At 35.2% G+C, this 18,759-nt stretch overlaps 2 protein-coding genes and 1 long non-coding RNA gene across 5 annotated transcripts; 1 reads left to right on the top strand and 2 right to left on the bottom strand.

Annotated features, from left to right (window-relative positions):
• The first annotated feature begins 1,762 nt into the window (after positions 1-1,762).
• Positions 1,763-6,965, top strand: LOC105324052 (uncharacterized). Of its 3 annotated transcripts, none has more exons than XM_066068977.1 (2): positions 1,763-1,791; positions 5,181-6,965. In XM_066068977.1, the coding sequence occupies exon 2, from the start codon at positions 5,189-5,191 to the stop codon at positions 6,785-6,787; it is 1,599 nt and encodes a 532-aa protein (XP_065925049.1). In that variant the 5' UTR covers positions 1,763-1,791; positions 5,181-5,188; the 3' UTR covers positions 6,788-6,965. The 3 variants fall into 3 exon arrangements, with proteins under 3 accessions (XP_065925049.1, XP_034319082.2, XP_065925042.1); XM_034463191.2 differs by lacking the exon at positions 1,763-1,791 and adding an exon at positions 1,804-1,954; XM_066068970.1 differs by lacking the exon at positions 1,763-1,791 and adding an exon at positions 4,545-4,761.
• Positions 6,966-7,414: 449 nt separating this feature from the next.
• LOC117687277 (uncharacterized) lies at positions 7,415-12,106 on the bottom strand. The gene is made up of 5 exons (XR_010708491.1): positions 12,062-12,106; positions 10,470-10,540; positions 9,695-9,775; positions 8,704-8,746; positions 7,415-8,386 (listed from the first exon to the last, which is right to left on the bottom strand). It is a non-coding gene; the product is annotated as an uncharacterized lncRNA (long non-coding RNA).
• Positions 12,107-14,579: 2,473 nt separating this feature from the next.
• LOC117680332 (uncharacterized) lies at positions 14,580-18,360 on the bottom strand. The gene is made up of 4 exons (XM_034462860.2): positions 18,222-18,360; positions 17,695-17,863; positions 16,536-16,614; positions 14,580-14,743 (listed from the first exon to the last, which is right to left on the bottom strand). The coding sequence occupies exons 1-4, from the start codon at positions 18,239-18,241 to the stop codon at positions 14,649-14,651; spliced, it is 363 nt and encodes a 120-aa protein (XP_034318751.2). The 5' UTR covers positions 18,242-18,360; the 3' UTR covers positions 14,580-14,648.
• Positions 18,361-18,759: the final 399 nt, after the last annotated feature.

Here is an 18,759-nt window from a genome sequence, read left to right as displayed (position 1 = left end):
ACTATATAGTTTAGAAATGTCAAACTAAGTTTATCAGTGAATCTGTTGATAAGTGTAGATTCACAATCTGTAAACTATAACTCTAATTCCATTATTTTCCCCATGTGTTAAATATAGTACTTTAACATCAACAAGTTGTAATTCAGCGCAATAGTGAAAACTATTTTGGCCCTTTTGAACTTAGAAAGTTTTAGTTGTTAAAGACATGCATGAAAAAGATGCGCATTTTTAAAGGATTCAAGCTTTTGGCGAGTTATGTCCTTTATCAAATTATTTTGTTCATTTTTATGTCATTCATTAGGTGTATCATTGTCAAGTAATTCGTAGTATTCGAAGCTCTTGACGTCTGCCGTCCTTTGATTTTTTTTCCCTACGTTCTTAGGCCACAATAGACTTGCTGCAATCTGTGATGATCTCATGCATATAACATACACGTACGTTCTGATAAGATTTGATCTGATAACAATGACAGGTAACCCAGTTTTGGGACACTTGTGTACGTACGCGTACATAGGAATTCATATACATATATTTACATTCCAATTATTTTTTGCATGTAAAGTGTGTGAAAAGATACTGCAGTTATAAGGCCGTAACACACTCAGGGTACTCAAAGGTTAGAATAACTTACGAAATTACGACGTCAATCGTCTTGTTTTATATCAACTTGTTTGTCAGTAGCTTGCTTCGTTTTAGAAATTGATTAAAATGGTAAGTTTTTTTTTCCATATTTAGAACCATTTTAACAATGAAAAATGACGCTGGTTTCAAGCAAAATATACATGTACATAGATTGCCTACGTAGTTTTAGCTAAAAAGCCAGACAAATCTTGTTGGAAGAGCCATGGCTGAGTGGCCAGCAATGAAATACTAGACAGGCCTACGTCTCATTGCTGTCGGACACAACTACCCAAGGTCCAAAACGGTTCTATAATTGATTTACTAAGGTAGAGTTCAAACCCATAGCGGGTCACAATTCCTGATTTCCCCAAAAACTTTTAAACAGAGATAAGCACCAAGATAAACTTGGTGTGAAAAAATTCGGATGGACTTGTGACAAAATATCCAGGACGTCCAAAACTTGTGACCCTTTTCCATCGTATAGTTTTTATTTTAACAATTTCTTGGCCAAAAAGGTTTTCTTCCGAGATTCGCACCAATTTTTTGTATATTCCCTGCGCCGCCTTGACGCCGAAGTTCAATAGACCGTCTTTCAATGCTTGGTAAATATTTTAGTACTCTCTTCGTATAACTATTTCAACTCGAACACTAGTAAAACATACACAAAAGTTAGTCTCAATAAATAGCAAAATGAACAAACGTAATTTGATTTCTTTTATCAAGAATTGTAGGCCTAACAACACTTAAAATGAAGATGTCGAAGTTTTTCAAACTCCGAGTTTATGCCTGCGCCGGGTACCCCGACCACCGACATGTTTATGTACAGTAACTGTCATAAACAAACCATCAATTACTAGTATTTTGTAATATTACTTTGCTCAATTATTTGGTTAAGTCTGTTTTAAAATGCTCATGTCAATTTTCATTAAAATAGGCCACTTAGAAAGAGAAATATTTGTGTTGTCTCAATGACTTCCAAACAACCCTCGTACGCTATATATATGTGATTTACATGTATGTGTACAAACCAAAATTAAATAACGTCATATATTATTATTAATTATTATATTGGACGGTACTTCCGGATTCTATTGCAGTGGTTTTGGTTTTAATTTTAGAGTGCCAATACAATTTCCAGTTAAAAAAAGATTGGCAGTAGCTAATCATAGAGTGATCACATTGAGTCGATTTTTCACAATTTTAACATGAGTTTGTGTAGTTCAGACGCGCTGTTGTAAATTCTACGGGCAGCCCAGCAGAGATTTATCATGTTTATAGTGGATATATACCAGGAGGGACCGGCACTCCCAGTAATCTACTATACCATAGTATGGTAAACATTGGTAAAACTGCTAACAATGGGGGACATCGATTTATGTCAATTGTGCCATTTAAGGATTTGTGTGTTTCTTGCTCTTGCCACTCCGACCTAAAGTATCATATAGTAAAGAACTCAGGACATAAAGAGTGTGTGAAGATTGTTATGGACTTCTTCAAAGTATTGTAAAAACCAGAAACAATCTAGAAAAACTTTCATGGTGTCTTGAAGAAAATTCACAAACACTGCAATCGAAAAGAGTCCTAAAGAGCACACCTAACAGTAATCTTTTGTTAAAGTATAAAAAAAACACTGCCAAGTTCCTCTCAATGTTCGTCAAAAATTCCTGTTTATATCGGTGTTAGTTCTAATAACTCTCATATGAAATTTGTGAAAGTGCTTTATACAAAATTCACAGAAGGCACACTTTCCTGTGTAGTTGGTACATGTAGAACACCTGACCAAAGATTCAGTGGGTCAGGGCTCAAATCCTGGTCTGGTCTATCATTAGCTGCAGGACTGTAGCTCCACGGTCAACCCGAATTTCCTGTGGAGTTACAGTTCTCACTTCTGGAGTAGGCCGTCATTATTTTTCCAATCATGTTACATGAAAACTCCTGGAGATGAAAGGTTAACGCCTGCCGGGGAAAGAACTTGCGGTGATCTTCGAGGCTTTGAGGGCAAATATGAATTTAAGGGCCAGGTGAAGAATGTGATGGTCAGACCAGTGCCAGATAGCTCAGCGGCAAGAGCACCTGACTAGAGATTGGAGTGGCTTGGGTTTGAATCCTGGTCTGGTCAATGATTATTTCTCCCATCAAAGCTACCTGTACAATGGGGCAAGCATCTAAAACCAGAGTAAACCCATAATAAACCCCAGGTTTACTTTCTGGGTTTACTTTTTGAAAATTTGGGTCCACTCAGGGTTTACTTTGCCAATGGGTTTACTTTGGATTTACTCGAGAATTGCTGTTGGGGTCAACTGTACACTCCGAAGTGTGAAGCAGACATGTATTTTATCTTACCATCTTACTGCCTGTAATTTCTGTCCTTTGTATATTCTGAATACACCTGTAGCATCTGCTTTTCAGGGGTATACTTCTGATCTGGGTTGACTTAGGGTTTACTCTGGGTCCACTCTCGTAAACCCAGAAAGTAAACTCAGGGTTTAGTTGGAGTTTACTTTCTGTTAGGTTGGGTCTGATTTTTACTGTACATTTAAAATGAAATTGGCATAAATGCCAGATGGTGATGTTTAAACAAATGTGGAGTATTGAAAAGGTGGAACATGAGGAGCAAGAAGATGTGGTAGATATTAATTTTTTTTCTTGTTTTTTGTTTAAATGTCCAATGGGGATAGTTTCTGTTTGGCCTCTGGGGGTTGGGAATGGGAGGCTGTTTTAAAGAGACAGTACGGTGCATCTTATCGAAAAACCCACTTGAAATAATTTTCCGATCGGGTTCGGTATTTTTGTACTACAGTAAAACACGCTTATAACGAAGTCCCAGGGACAGTCAATTTAACTTCATTATAAGCGTAATTCGTTATATCCGTCAAGTTTACAACATGAAATAGAGACTTGGGGAATGAAAATCACTTTGCTGTAAGCGTCAATTCATTATAAGCGTGTTCGCTATAACCGTGTTTTACTGTACTCATGAATGTATACATAAACTTTCAGAACATTACAAATTTCTCCATGCAATAAATCTAATTATTTTATTAAAATTAATAATTACGTAAAACCTATCACATAAATACATCGCAACGTGTTCGGGGTTCAGCTTTCTATACTATTACGCATGCGTATTTACTGTAAACAAAACACATGCAGGGCTCGCGAAGAATCTCCTTGACAGGTTTGTTGATAAAAATTTTTCGTGATTATCATAGGATTTGCTACAACCTAAATTAATTTTTATAAATGAGTCCCCTTGAGGGGTTATTTGACAATTTATGTCTATTCATTTTAAAATGAACCTAAATTGGTAAACCATTTATAAATTGTCAAGTAAGTAAGGATGTGTTTCATTTAGAGAGTTGCTTTAACCTCGTTTTCCATGATGACCGTAGTGGAACGAAGATCTTGTAGTTTTCAGCACGTGTCAATTACTGTCAATCAAAGTCCACGTGGTACAAATTAACGATATAAGATAATTCCGGTTGTACGACCTTTGAATTTCCGGAAGCTCATAATTACGTTAATTAAGTATGTGAAAGGGATTTTCATGTATTTCAACTATTACAATAAACGTTATTTCTTATTTCCTAACTATACAATAGGTAAATCTGAAGTTATTTACACATGTGTTTTCAGCTGTACTGTCTCTTTAAATAAAACTTCTACACTTGGCCACCTTGTTTTAGTTTATGAAAACACACACAGATGAAACTTATTTTGAAAGTTAACAAATATGGGGAAAATATTTCTTATCAGAGTCTTGCACCTTTCCAATATCAGGTCATGCATATGATGTTTAAGGTCAGACGACACGTTCCTCAATTTTAGATAACTTTTTCCAGGAATTTGTTAATGGTTTACAACTATATGTACTTGAAAAAAAATAGGGTACCTTAATATTACCAGGCATTTCTGCAAAATACAAGAGTAAGCAATTTCCTATATAATTTTCTTGAAAATGCACTTGAATTGCTGATATAAAAATAAATAAATCTACAGCACAGCAAAATTCACTATAATAAAACTATATCTTCGCCGGGGCGGGGCCTTGAACTCACGACCTCTAGAACATCTACGCTTCTGGCAGTGAGCGGCCACGGTTCTAACCTCTCGACCATCTAGACATATAACCAAATACAAGTAAATTTTGATCATTTTTAAAGTAATTATAAAATTAAAATTTTTTTTTGGAACTCTTTATTTAGAGGAGATACAAAAAAGATTCTTGAGGAATGTGTCGTCTGACCTTAAGTTTTTCGCCAACATTATAGGTTTCATATTCCTTTTTGAAAGATTTCTGGCAGAGAAATGGTTGTCATAGCAATATTTTAGATTTTTTTTTACTCCAGAAGAATTTTAAGTAAATGCATGTATGAGATGCTCGACAGGTCTGTTTATGAGCTATGGTGCTCAGGTGACTGTTAAGGCCTACTGGCCTCTTGTTTAATAAGTTGCTAAACTGTATTTTTTTTTTGGGGGGGGGGGGGGGGGGAGGGGATAAAAAATTGAATCAAAATGCACTGTAAATATTGTTAGCCTCTTGTTCTTTTATATTTCAGATGCAGAGATGGCCAGTCAAGACTCCATAAAGCTTCCCATTACCAAGACAGTTATCAAAAGTGCAAGAATCATCCATAAATTTGTTATCAAACAAAAACCTGCTCAGAAAAACCATAGCATATCATCTTCCTCGACCCAGCAAGGAAATGGGGATAAATCCTCCCCATGTGATGAAATCTGTGGTCCATCATTAATTGAATCAGCTGCCTCACAGGAGGACAACAAATCTAATACGGAGACGACTGCAATGAAAAGTGACAAAAATGGGTTTACTGTAATTAGATGGGAAGGTTTAACAAAAACCAAGTTTGATGATAATACATGTGTAAGCAAAGGCAAAGTGATATCGAACATAACTGTTGAAAACCTGGAAAATGTAATCTTGAAGCAAGAGAGGAACAAATCAAATACCATAGACCCAAAACAGAATCATCCCGTAAACTATCAGTGTATTCCCATGGATAGAAGTAATGATAGTCAGGAAACTGCAGAGTCTGAAGTGCCTAATTTGGCAAGTAGAAAACAACCAGTTGTTGTCCTCGAGAGGATAAAAGTGGAACCTGATTTGATGGTTTCCAAAATACCTGAAGAGTTGGGAAAAAATATGCAAGAGGGATGCAGTGAGAACATTGGGAATATAAACCTTTCTGAGGACAGTGTTGCAGGGACTTTACTTGACGTAAAAACTGAAGAATATTCCATTGAATGCTCCGAGCAGGGAATGTTTTTGAGAGGTGTAACAGTGCCTTATACCAGAAGTGGTGCTCAACAAGAAACTAAACAATCAGAAGATGAAATGTTGGCAAGTAAGGTAGATTGTGAGGACTTTGTGATGAGTAAACAAATGGAGGAGGAAATTCAAAGTGTAATCCAGACAAACGTTGAAGAGATGTTGATCTCGGAGCAAACAAGTAAGGGAGAAGGATTCACGTACAGTTATCCATTCGCTTGTGGACAGTGCAGCTATACTGCAAAATTGCAGCATCATTTGAAAAACCACATGAAAACACACATGTCTGATCGACCTTTTGTCTGCGAGATTTGCGGGAAGGGATTCAAGCACGCTCACCACTTGTCTGGACACAAGCGAACGCACTCGAGGGAGCGACCATACTCGTGTGAACATTGTGGGCGAGGCTTCACTCAAATAAGCAACATGCTGCGACATCAGAGGACCCATCAAGGGCTCACGGAGCGAGACCAGCACAAATGCTACAAGTGTGGCAAGAGCTTCTTTACAGCGTATTCCCTGCGCCGTCATTCGGAGATGCATGAAAATCTCAAGAAAAAAGTCAAAACTATTAAAAATATCAAAAAGAAAAGGTTAACTTACAACCCAACTGTGGACGACCATCAAAGAAAGTTTGAGTGTAATATGTGTGGGCGCAAGTTTACCAGAAAGGAGCATGTGATGCGACACATGATGACACACACCGGAGAGTCGATGTACACGTGTGAAGTGTGTGGGAAGGGTTTTAACAGCAAGAAGGCTCTACAAAAACACATCAACATCCACACTGGGGATGATATAGAGGTGGATGAGGATGACACAGGGTCCTCATCTTCCAGTGACTCATCAGGAGAGGATGATATGGAAGACTGTTAATTTTTTTCTCACATGTTAAAAGTTATGAATAAAAATAAATTAACAGCCAATTAATTTTATATTCACCAAAGATATCTTAATGCTCTAAAGTATGTTATTGCTAAATCAGTGCTTTTATAGGTTTTTGAAGAAAAAATCTAATGTATTTCAAAAATCTTACTGAATAAGTCATTGACAATAAAGAGATAATGTGGGGTTTTAATTTGAATTGCTATATCATTCTTAATCATGATATATGATTTTACCAGTGAACATTTGCTGCCAATTGATTTAATTTTTGAACTAATTTTTTCCATACAAAATAATTATCCTCATTTCCAGAAGATAGAAATCAATGATGAAAGGACTCATTTATCTACAGGCACAATTTATTTACATCATATGACATCAACGATCTTTATTATATAAGAATGAAATGATGTAAGTAAACATTATAAATAAAAAAGTAAGCACACCATTTAAAATATACAATCTCTCTCTCTCTCTCTCTCTCTCTCTCTCTCTCTCTCTCTCTCTCTCTCTCTCTCTCTCTCTCACACACACACATGCACACACACACATTGTAGTTTGTCATCGCAGGGCTGGAAAGCTGCATTTTGACGCTAGACCTACCAAATTGCAAATGTTTTCTAGTTCTATACACATTTGCAAAACGGTTAGTTCTAGCAAATTGTCCCTCTACCACTCTCACAGTCACAAATACACACTGGTAGATGGTACTGCAGAACATCTCTGTGGTTGTCCCTACGTGGTATCTTTTCCCCGCGGGGTTCCAAATAAATGTTCAGAAGATGGAGGGATTGAAAGACAATTTGCTAACACTCTCGTCCATCCGTTCATTCTCACACACCCACAAGCCTTGGACTTAAATTTTTCTCTGAGAAATATTTTCAATATGTTCTAAATTTTTGGAATAAATCATACACCGAGGATCCAACTTGAGTTGAACTCTCAGTGAATAGATAGTAAAACTTCAAAAAGGAAAATTTAAGTGACTGACTGCGTGTTTACTTACTTGAATTGTTATAACAAACAGCGTTCCATGTTTAATAAGTTATTTATTTTGAATTATCAATCTAAAGTCCGCATAAATTCGCCGATACATGTTACGATATATTATTATACATGTTTGCAAGCATGCAAAGTAAACTTTATCACGGAGTAAACTCTTATCAGAAATCGTTTGCCTGTTTGCTTGTGCACATATATATTATGACTAAAGTTTAGAAAAATAAGTTCGCCAGGATATTGCTCAATCAATTTTTTTAAAATTTACGTGATATTGTGTGTATAATACACCGGTACCAAAAGTATATGTAAAATACGTCTGTCTTCATTTGTCTCTAAAAGACCTGTTCACTTCAATTTCTCAGGCTCCGGAAAATTTTCTGCCGTCTGAATTTGTTCCCGCGAAAAAAATTCTGTGTGTGAGAGTTATCTCCCTTTTACACTTCCCACAGCGTTTACGCTTGTAAAAACAGCGTTCGCAGATCAAATGTCCGCAGTCTTCAATGATGCGCGTGGCAGCTGACCTGTTACACGATTTACACTGCATCATGGATACCATCTCCTCGTTTTCTCGTTGTAGTCGGTCCATTTCTATAATTAAAATATTGGCGCGTTTTACTTAGCTGCATTTTAATGACGTCGTATATGTGTGCGGAAAGATTATAGAAACGTTCGCTTTTTTGAAAAAAAAATTATATTACAACAGATATTTTGCGTTTACAGGGATGTAAACATTATATATTAAATACCATTTATGATATATAAAAATAGGTTATGTTTGAAATCATGTAAGCTGGAATGTGTTTAAATTAAAAAAGAGATATTATAAAAATGCCGGCGTCCTTTATATGTCCGCGTCTAGATCTATACGCCCATTTTTTACGCCGATACATATGTTCGTAAGATACCTTGACGCATTCCTGAATCGTCCATTGGATCAACGCCATTGTTCTGAAAAGGAAGAAATGACGTCATTTTCGCGGTTGACGATTGTCAAGAGGAGGAGAGGGTGTTGCAGTTCCGTGTGCGTGTTGTACATGCATGGCTTTTGTAAAGAAATTCCTATGTCAAGATTAAAGCATTTTATTTATCTAACAGATATACATTATAATGTTGGTGTTGTAAGGGTTTCTCTCAGCCAATAAGCCCGCTTAATCTTTGCAATATGGTTGACATTTTAGCAATGTTCTAGATCTCCTGTGTACATGTCAGACCTACCATAGCCCTCTAAAAGACTCCAGCAGTGTATTGCTGTTCAGAAACGTTTGGGAGACCAAAATGCACATCATGCGTTATAATTTGAAAATTAAAAATAGGATTTCTGTGGAGACCAATTAGCGATATAAGCTTATTGATCCTAGCCTATAATTCCATGATCTTGTAGATCTTAATTGATCGTACGACAATAAGACTCCCAAGAGATCATCAGCAGACCGAAGAGATCGTTTGGCGACCTGCAGCTCCTTTGAGACATAGCATTCTTACCTTTGCGATAGACTGTTATATTAATAAAGGAAGAACTTTGAGACCTGCGAAAGATCACCTTGGGATCATTGCGATAGATGGACGACCAGTGAGAGATCTGATTTGTCAGTGCTCGTCGATCACTGAAAAGTTGCCATCCCCGAGGAGAGGGATTTTTTAATTCATTTTGCTGAATGTTTTTTCATACAACACGTTTACTAGTATTCAGTACCAAACATATGTAAACAAGCTTTCAGAATTCTGTTGATAGATTCATGTCCTCGCGCTTTGATTCCTTACAACTGAATTTCAATATTGCAATTTGTATAACATTGGAGAAACATAATGGAAGGTCAGTCTTTATAAATACCTATCATATGTTTCTCTTAATTACTACGGTTCAAGCTTATGTTTATTAATCATAGAAGCGTGTACCTGATTCTGTAGGGCAGGCATCTCTGGCAATCTCAAACCCGTGGAAGATTTTGCTGCCATATTTCGATTGGATTTTTCCTCCTGTGAAATTTTGGACTTCAGATGTTTAAACAGTAAAATCGCACGACATCCTAAAGTATATCATTTGTTTTACCCCGTAACATCAAAATTAACAACCGTTTCAAATGATTTGTGATTAAGCGTAAAATATCATGACCAATTCATCGTTCAGCTACGTCCATCCGAAGTTATTAATCAGACCGGGAGCTACACACCTGCCGCGATATAGCAGTTATCATAGGTTGAAAGTGCCACGAATGCATTTGTCCCCCGGATACTTTAACGAGTTATATAGAATATAAACAAGTAAGACAAGCCTTATTCTTGATATTGTTAAAAACTGCAAGCTACTGAAACATTTAGGTCAATATTTATACAATTAGAAATAGATTGTGTCGAAGCTATAATTTAGCCTTTCATATTTATAAAGAAGTTTCTGTAGAGCTGAGCGAAAGGTCGACTTTAATAATGGTTGTCCAATCCATCGCAAATAGGCAATGTATAGGTACACATTTATTGCATCGAGAATCAGATATCATAAAAGCTCAATAAAATTATTGTCATGAACAAAATATATCTAGATACGATTTTTTATAAACGACAACAAAAACAATACAGGTGAAGTGAAAGGACATACATGTGTACATGCATTTAACTCAAAATAATGTGGCAACAGCGGGATGACCTTTGATTGTGACCTCTGAGCAACACTTACCGATACCGGGGTGTACACGCTGAACTTGCACGGCTGCTATCAGGTATCGGTAATAACGGCCTTCGATATTTCTATTTGGAAATTGAACGGTTGTTAGTTGAAGTAAATATATACAAAACTCTCGAATCACGCCACAAAATCACCGGAAAAAGTTACAGACTCAGATACGTCTTAAAAAGAAAAAAAAAACAATGCGTGTGACAGAACAAGCAATGCAATGTAATTGAATATACATGTACGTATATATAAATGTAATTCGCAGATATACATACATGTAACGAATATAATTAAAGAGTTAGTCGATGAGGCATATATACTATAAAGTTTTCGACTTATTGTTTCATTTATAAATAGGATTGTATTGGTTCTGGCCTTTGCAAAATATTAGTGTTAATCTACCGGGTATTCTGAATCATAAAAGAAACAAAATTAACAAGGAAGAAGTATATTTTAAAAGAAAATATTCGGATTAATACACATGATTTTTAAAAGTTACAAGAGCTATTTGATATATTGGCATGATAACATCGGCTATAAAAACCGAAAACAACTAACTACTATATGAAAGTTTTTATGTATTGGGCCGGGGGGGGGGGGGGGTTTAGAACCATTTTAACAGGAGCTTGGACTTTGCGGTAGTTGTGTCAAACAGAAATGTGACGTAGGCCTATCTATTGCATTGTAGGCCACTCAGTCATGGCTCTTTGAAATCAACAAGATTTGTCTGGCTTTTGAGCTAATGCTACGCAATGATCGGTATATATTTCGCTTGAAACCAAGCGTCATTTTAACTTGTTTTGACGAAAGAAATAGATTGTTACATCCTACTGAAAGTCCAAGGCCTTCTTAAAATGGTTCTATGAGATTTTCTAGAGGAGACGATGATGAATCAATTAGAAAATCCTGCATCATTAGCATTACGAGCGGTTCCTTCAAAAAAGCATTTATTATTGTATTACTAGCATGTACATGTGCTTGTTTATTCTTAAAATTATACAAAGACACAAAAGATGACTAAATTTGGAAACCGATAGCTTTGGAATTCCGGAGTGCTAATATTAGACTTCAAGCTAAATATAATCTTAAAAAAGAAATTAAAATTAGATTGTAATACCGAACCCTAAATATAGATTTATCGCAAAAATCAAACAAAAAATAAACATTTAAAGATGCATGTGAAAATTAAATTTAAAAAGGTATGTAAACCTACTGACACGTTTTTAACAAATGTCCGAACATTGTGCGACTTGCAACTATAAACTAAAGTGAATGATGTACATACACGGGGCCGTTATCACATTAAACTGACCATCATTAGGCCTAGTATTCAAGTAATATGAAATCAATATTTAGAATATCAGTAAAATTAGGATCATATCAAAAGTAGCATAACAAAAGGGGACACTGCTTGATATTTAAAATACGTTTTCAATTATTTCTTCTTTTTTAAAGAATGTGGTTTTTTTTCCTAAATATAACTACTCAATTCAATTATATAACTTGTCATACTTAACTGGACCGTTTATATACAAGTATTCATCTTGAAAGGCGTATATATAATTATAAGTTTGATTTATTACTAATATACTTACCAATGCACAAGTTGCGATAGTCCCCTGAACTGGATTCGGTCTTAACTAGATAATATACTTCTATCCCTAGTTACATCTAGAAAATACTAATTTGCGCACGCGCGGGTGCAATAAAATGCAGCAAGGGCGGGGTGTCCCACAACTACAGGGTATTGCTAAAACGTGGAACGGAAAATGAAACTAATATGGAACGAAAATCAAAAACTAAAGTCTAGTATCGTGTTACTCAGTATTTTATAGATGTAAATCATATCAATTTATGATTTTTTAAAAATATAAACCAAAGTCAAGAAAAAGGCGTGATTAGAAGATTTAAAAAGGACATGCAGGCACTTGAGCACAGGTGGATCCAGGATTTTTTAGGCTTCATATGTATATAATGCCCTCATTTGGTCCAGGGTGAAGCTTTGGTGAAGGCCTACGGAGCCGTGCATGGATATCTCCTAGGTTCTCGAGATTTTGCAGGACAAAACTCGATTATTTCAAGTGGACATAATTCGTACCATTTAATTCTTCTCATGATTAATACTAGTAACGGAACTCTAATTAAAAAACTATTAGAGCCTAAAGACGAAGTTCGCGGCAGCTCATGGATTCTGAAAGAGAATATTGCAGAGTAAAAACTAAGTTCTGTTCTAGTTCTTCTCGTAAAATAACTTTGTACCTTCTCTTAAATGTTCATGGATTAAAAGATTAACTTTTGGAACGTGAACCTTAATGGATGGCAATATTATTAAGGTGGTAATGTTGTTCGAAAAATAATAGATTTTGAAAATGAGCTCATCAGACAGTTAGTATGAAAAAAAAAATGTATTTTATGCTTTTCAGTCATGACATGGGTTAAGGTTATATACCTGTAAATGTGTTGAACAAACTATCGGATTTCCTCAATTGCAAGAAATATATTCTCAATGTTTAAGTGTAGTACAATTCCTGTAATAAAGTTCATAGTAAATGTTTGTTTATAAACGTATGCCACAAAGATGGTATTAGATTAGTTGGAGATCTTTTTATCATATAATGGCGGTTTTCTAACATATGTTGAATTATTACATAAATTTAACTTGTCCAAGTTCTTAGTTTCTAAGATTGCTTTGTTCGGAGAAATCAAACATTGAATTTTCCCCCCTTTATACTTGTGTGTTTTTAAAATGAATTTACTGAAGAATTTACTGAACAAAAAATGCACCAATCATATGTGATACTTGATCAATATAATAATGCTGTTACTTCGGCTATGGCGAAGTAAAATAATGATTTATCAGCATTTATTGAACAAAATCTATGCATGCAGGACTGTTTCAATGTATGTGTCAAGATTAGATATGGTATTACTGTTCCGTGGATACGATATAGAACTCTTCACTGACAGAGTTCTTCCTGTAAATTTTCAATTCAGTAAAATCAAAGTTTTTATTGCAGATGATAAATGTACTTTTTTAAAACATAAGACGGAAACAATACAACACGTGTATTGAGTTGTGGAAAAAACATTTACAACAATGTGGAAAAATCTTAGCATGTTTATGTATGGAAGGCCACAAAAATGTTTGGTTTTAATGTTAAATATGTACTACATGTTTTGGTGATAATCCTTAAAACAACGAGAACAAAGTTGTGAACCTTATTATACTATGTACAAAACTTCACATATTTGTATGTTTGAAACAGAATAAGATTCCAAATTTTGATGAGCTATTGCATCATATTGCTTTGAAATAAAATAATAGAAAAATATGTATCAATTTCAGCTTTCTCAATTTGAAAAATGCTGGTCATCACTGGAAAATATAACTGATTTTTAAAAGTAAAAGTCTTTAGTTATTACAGTGGCGTCGGAAGCAAATTGAGAGAGGGGGGGGGGGGGGGGGGGTTAGACTAATCCTCAGAAATCTTGACGAGCAAATAAAAAACCCCCTAAATTCCCAAATCATGAAATCCGTGGGGAGGGGGAATTTTCCAAAATCATGAAATTCCTAATCCGTGTGTGTGTGTGTGTGTGTGTGTGGGGCCTCCAACTTCTCAATGACTCAAATTTCAATCTTTTCATGATACGAACAATTATGTTTGCTGCGAGAAAAAGTTTGGGGGGGGGATGGGGAGGCTGAACCCTCTATGATGCTATGTGGCCAATGGTTAGGTCTAACTTAGCAAAAAAAGTGGGGAGTGGGGGGGGGGGCTAAGCCCCACCGGTTCCGACGCCTATGTGATATATAAGATAAAATGAACTTTGTGCCTGTACATATCATAATTTGGTAAGTGAGTGGGAAGTTATCAGGGTTGATCATAAAGCACATAAAAAAACATGTACCGGGAGTATATTTACCCAAGTATGTATATATATATTTGTGTTTTCAAAAAAAAATAATACAAATTAAACAAAATCCATTTAGGTCAGAAAGATTAAATAGAAACTCCTTCTCTAAGAAATCCGTTTCAGAGTACATGAAAAAGATCATGAGTTCTCGGTCAAACCACTAGGATCATTAGAGCTCTCTTATATAACAACACATCAACATCTTGTTTCACATGTTTAATGCAGTATTCACAAATGTTTTCATAAAAAATGCAATTATTTCTGTCACTTTCACCCAAGGTTCTTGAAGTAAGTGACTACAGAGTTAACTTTCACAGGTACTGTTTCTGGTAAGTCTGCTAGAGTTTTGAAAACAGTGTTCACACCTAAAACATAAAAGAAAGGATGACATTTTCAATTTGATTAAAATCAAACCTTCAAAAGCTCTATTTATTTTGATTGTTGCGTGAACCACTGGGGAGCACCCCCTCTCAACATTTTTTAGAATAGTGTTACACAACTGACAAAGGAAGGTAATCTTTCACCAAAATCAATAGGTTGAATTTTTTGAAGGGTGAACAATGTTAATATATCACAAAAGTAAAGTTATCGTATTGTTTATGAGGCCATCCTTAAAAAAATGTTGTTTGGAATTGCCGCCTGAGGGTTTATATTTTTCAACTTGATGTTTAACTAATTAAAAGTTGGTAAAAAAAAATTAAAAATTCCAATTTTGCTAATCAAAATTTTATCAGCAGAGGTTATTTCAACAAGGCGGGAGGCAATTCCAAACAAACTCTAATTTTATATTGGCCCTCATTGTGTTTTGTTAATTTGCACATACAATTTTAAGTTGAATCTTCCTGATAATACTAGTAAGTGTATGTATCATATGTATATTGAGAAATCACCAAATAATTCAGTGTAATTTTTGAAAAAAAAACCCAGGTAAATATTAATGCAATACTAAACAAATGTGCAAAGTTTAATAAAAAGGAAAATATCCGAGTCTCTGGTAAAATTTTTAACAAATCTTTGCAAAAATTTCATGGTTGTAATGAATTTAGATTTTACAAATTTACGGATATAGTCAACTGACTTCGAGTCCCATAGGGCTGAATATTAATGAGATTTACACACTTTTATAAAGAATTTCTTCACAGTTTAAAAAGTTTGCACTGCCATTTAATATAATAGTTTAAAATAAATTTATTTTCACATAAATTCTTTAATTTACAATCCAATTATTAAAGGTATCAACAAAATACATACATAGGGAATTCATTTTAGTAACTATTATCATTATGAATTCGATATACAGATATAACGAATTATGAATATAACGAAGTAATTCCATTGGTCCCTAGGACTTCGATATAACTGAGTTTCACTGTAATTGGACTTTGTCAATAAGACATGAGAGAATAAGCAATCACTAAAGCATAGGGGCAACATCATATCATGATTTAAAAGGTCATGTTTAAGGTAGTTGTTACCTACATGCTATATGTTGTAAAGGTAGTTGTTACCTATATGCTATATGTTGTAAAGGTAGTTGTTACCTACATGCTTTATGTTGTATAGGTTGTTGTCGTTATGTTGTAAATGTTGTTGTCACCTATATGTTTTACGTCATAAAGGTTTTTGTCACTTACATGCTTTATGTTGTAAAGATTGTTGTCTTCTACATGCTTTATGTTGTAAATTTAGTTGTAACTTACAATCTTTATGTTGTGCATGCACTTACATGCCTTACGTTGTTGCCACTTACATGCTTTATGTTGTAAAGGTTGTTGTCACTTATATGCTTTTTGTTGTAATGGTTGTTTGCCACTTACAAGCTATATGTTGTAAAGGCTGTTGTCACTTACATGCTTTATGTTGTAAAGGTTGTTGTCACTTACATGCTTTATGTTGTAAAGGCTGTTGTTGCTTACCTGTTTTATGTTGTTAAGGTTGTTGTCACTTACAAACTATGTTGTAAAGGTTGTTGTCACCTACATGTTTTATGTTGTAAAGGTTGTTCTTTTTTTGCAAGTGTTGTACCAAGTTTTGGAAAGATTAATGTTTACTACAAGCATTATGTTGTATAGATCATTGTTACTTACATGTGTATTGTTGTAAATTTTGTTGTAACTTTTATTAAAGAGATATATTGTACTGGGTAGCATTACTTACAAGCATTATACTGTGAGGGCTGCTGAGATTTGACAGCAGGGGCTTCTTCCTTCTTCTGAGTTAATGGTTTTGATACAAGCTGTAATGTAGAAAAAAAAGAATCACATTTACAGTATAATATATGGTTGTGAAGCAAAGAGAATATCTCTTTCTTTTGTGCAAGCTTGTATCAAAAAAGTGGCTGTATCAGAAACATATGATTCTCCCTGATCAAGCTGCAAAAATGGCATAGCTTTATCTTATCGTTCAAGTTCTTTGGGCAATGTTCCACTACTCTGTAGACTTAACTTAGATCAAATCACTTTTGATATGATTCTTAGAGTTCTCGCACAACAGGGCCATTTATAGAGTTAACAATGACACCACATTAGACACTGCAAGGTTTGTATTTTCTAAATCATTTGGTGAAAAAAATTCATCCTATTAACTTTGTTAGACAATTTACTACATGTACTTATACTAATATCATCACTTTACCTGCCTCATACTTTTCCTTATATGTATGTATGTTAAATCCACAGGCAGATTAAGCATTCATTTGTCATCTTGACATGTAAACGAACAACACTACTTCTTTTTACAGGGCTGAAGAGTATGTTTCAAATTCTTTTAGTTGTAATTAAAGTGGTAACATCTGTAGTAAAATGTTTGAGGACTTTTTTGGGGCTTGAATTGTTAGTCTGTTAGAAATGTAACAGAGAGGCTTTTTGCCTCTGCTGGGGTCTGAACCAGGGTCCTCTGACTTGCCAGTCCAGCGATCAAGCTAAAGGGTTAACCCACTAGCCAGAGCTGGTAGGAATGCCATATATCTGTCTCTACCGCACTGTCCCCCTCCAAAGAAAGAGGCGTCTCTGACTTTTCAGGAGTGCCAGAGTCAGATAAATGGCATTCCTACTAGCTCTGGCTAGTGGGTTAACCCTTTAGCTCGAGCGCTGGACTGCAAGAGGAGCCAGGTTCAAACCCAAGCTGAGGCAAAAAGTTTCTCTGTTACAGAAATTAAAACCTGCTGTGTAAGTTTAATCACTCCAAAACAAGTATAATTTTTTGTGCATCCTAATTGCAAGTTCTTTTTTACAAGAGAAACTTTTGTTTTTTAGCATGTCAACTCGGATGTTCCTGTAGAGCTACAGACCTGCAGCTACAACGTGTTAACACAGACCTTCTTGCTTGTACTTGGTTTCATGTCCACACTGGCTGGGAGCCATTCATCAAGTGTTTTTGATTTCAGGCGTTTGTAAGCGTCATTCGTTTCTTTACTGTTCCCCCAGAGCCCCTCTTTGGCTGTGAAATACACTGTTCCCCCTACAACTCCAAGCTTAGCAGTGGCTCTGAAAGAATTCAGATTAATTTCATCATAAACAAAGTTGAAAGAACTCGAGCTTCACAATGTCAATATTACCTACCATCAAATCATTAAATACAAATAAAAAAGAAACACATTGACATATGCTAACTACTTTAACATGTATATCTAATCATTCAGGTGTAGATTTCTTAATGATAGTTTCAACCGGGTGCGGTTCGAATTTCCTCTTTACAACATGTATCAATTTGTCAAATGTTTAAATAGAATAAGATAGTTGTGTGACAAATAACTTTTACATAACTAATATATACGATGAAGTGAAAAGACTATAAACAGAGGTTCTTTACTAATGAAAAACTTAATTATTCTCTACAACTTACTTTGCAATTGTCACAGCCATGACCTTGACCTTTTGTAATGACAGTTCAGTTATTTTCGTATATGCGTATTATTTAAAAGAGTTGCGTTACAAAATGCTTGGTGAATAACTTACTCTAATCATAATTTTTTTTTATTTTTTTTTTTAACTTTAGAATTAAAAAAAATGTCTTTCCCCCGGATTTTACCTAGTTGTGTTCCCCTTTTATACTCACCGCTTCCGGTGTCAACGTCGCTTCCGGGGAAAATCACAACCAGACGGTTGCTCTCCACTGCTGTCCATATTTTTGCAGTTTGCGAACTAATATCAAGTCAACCATGGTGGACTACGGTTCGGGGCCTGTAAAGGAGAGCATAGACAACACGGTGTTCATATTTCCAGGCATCATTGTCATTTGCCTAGTCTGTAAGTTTTACTTTCATGTGCAACATTTGGACTTTTGCCCCTCTTGGTACAATATGGTGAGCTAGTAAAAGTGATCCTCGATTCTCCTTGATGACTTCACATTCAGATTTCTGGAGATTCAACCTGTTTGTTGT

Source organism: Magallana gigas, chromosome 1, assembly GCF_963853765.1.
Source record: "Magallana gigas chromosome 1, xbMagGiga1.1, whole genome shotgun sequence".
NCBI lineage: Eukaryota > Metazoa > Mollusca > Bivalvia > Ostreida > Ostreidae > Magallana > Magallana gigas.
Note: the sequence above shows the minus strand (reverse complement) of the source record. Positions and strands in the feature narration are given on the sequence as shown.

Coding starts and splice junctions, on each gene's coding strand:
- LOC105324052 (XM_066068977.1), top strand. CDS start 5,189: ATGGCCAGTCAAGACTCCATAAAGCTTCCCATTACCAAGACAGTTATC.
- LOC117680332 (XM_034462860.2), bottom strand. CDS start 18,241: ATGGCTGTGACAATTGCAAA. Junction 16,615..17,694: donor AACCAAGTACAAGCAAGAAG/GTCTGTGTTAAC, acceptor TCTACATTACAG/CTTGTATCAAAACCATTAAC. Junction 14,744..16,535: donor GCCCTCACAGTATAATGCTT/GTAAGTAATGCT, acceptor TTTATGTTTTAG/GTGTGAACACTGTTTTCAAA.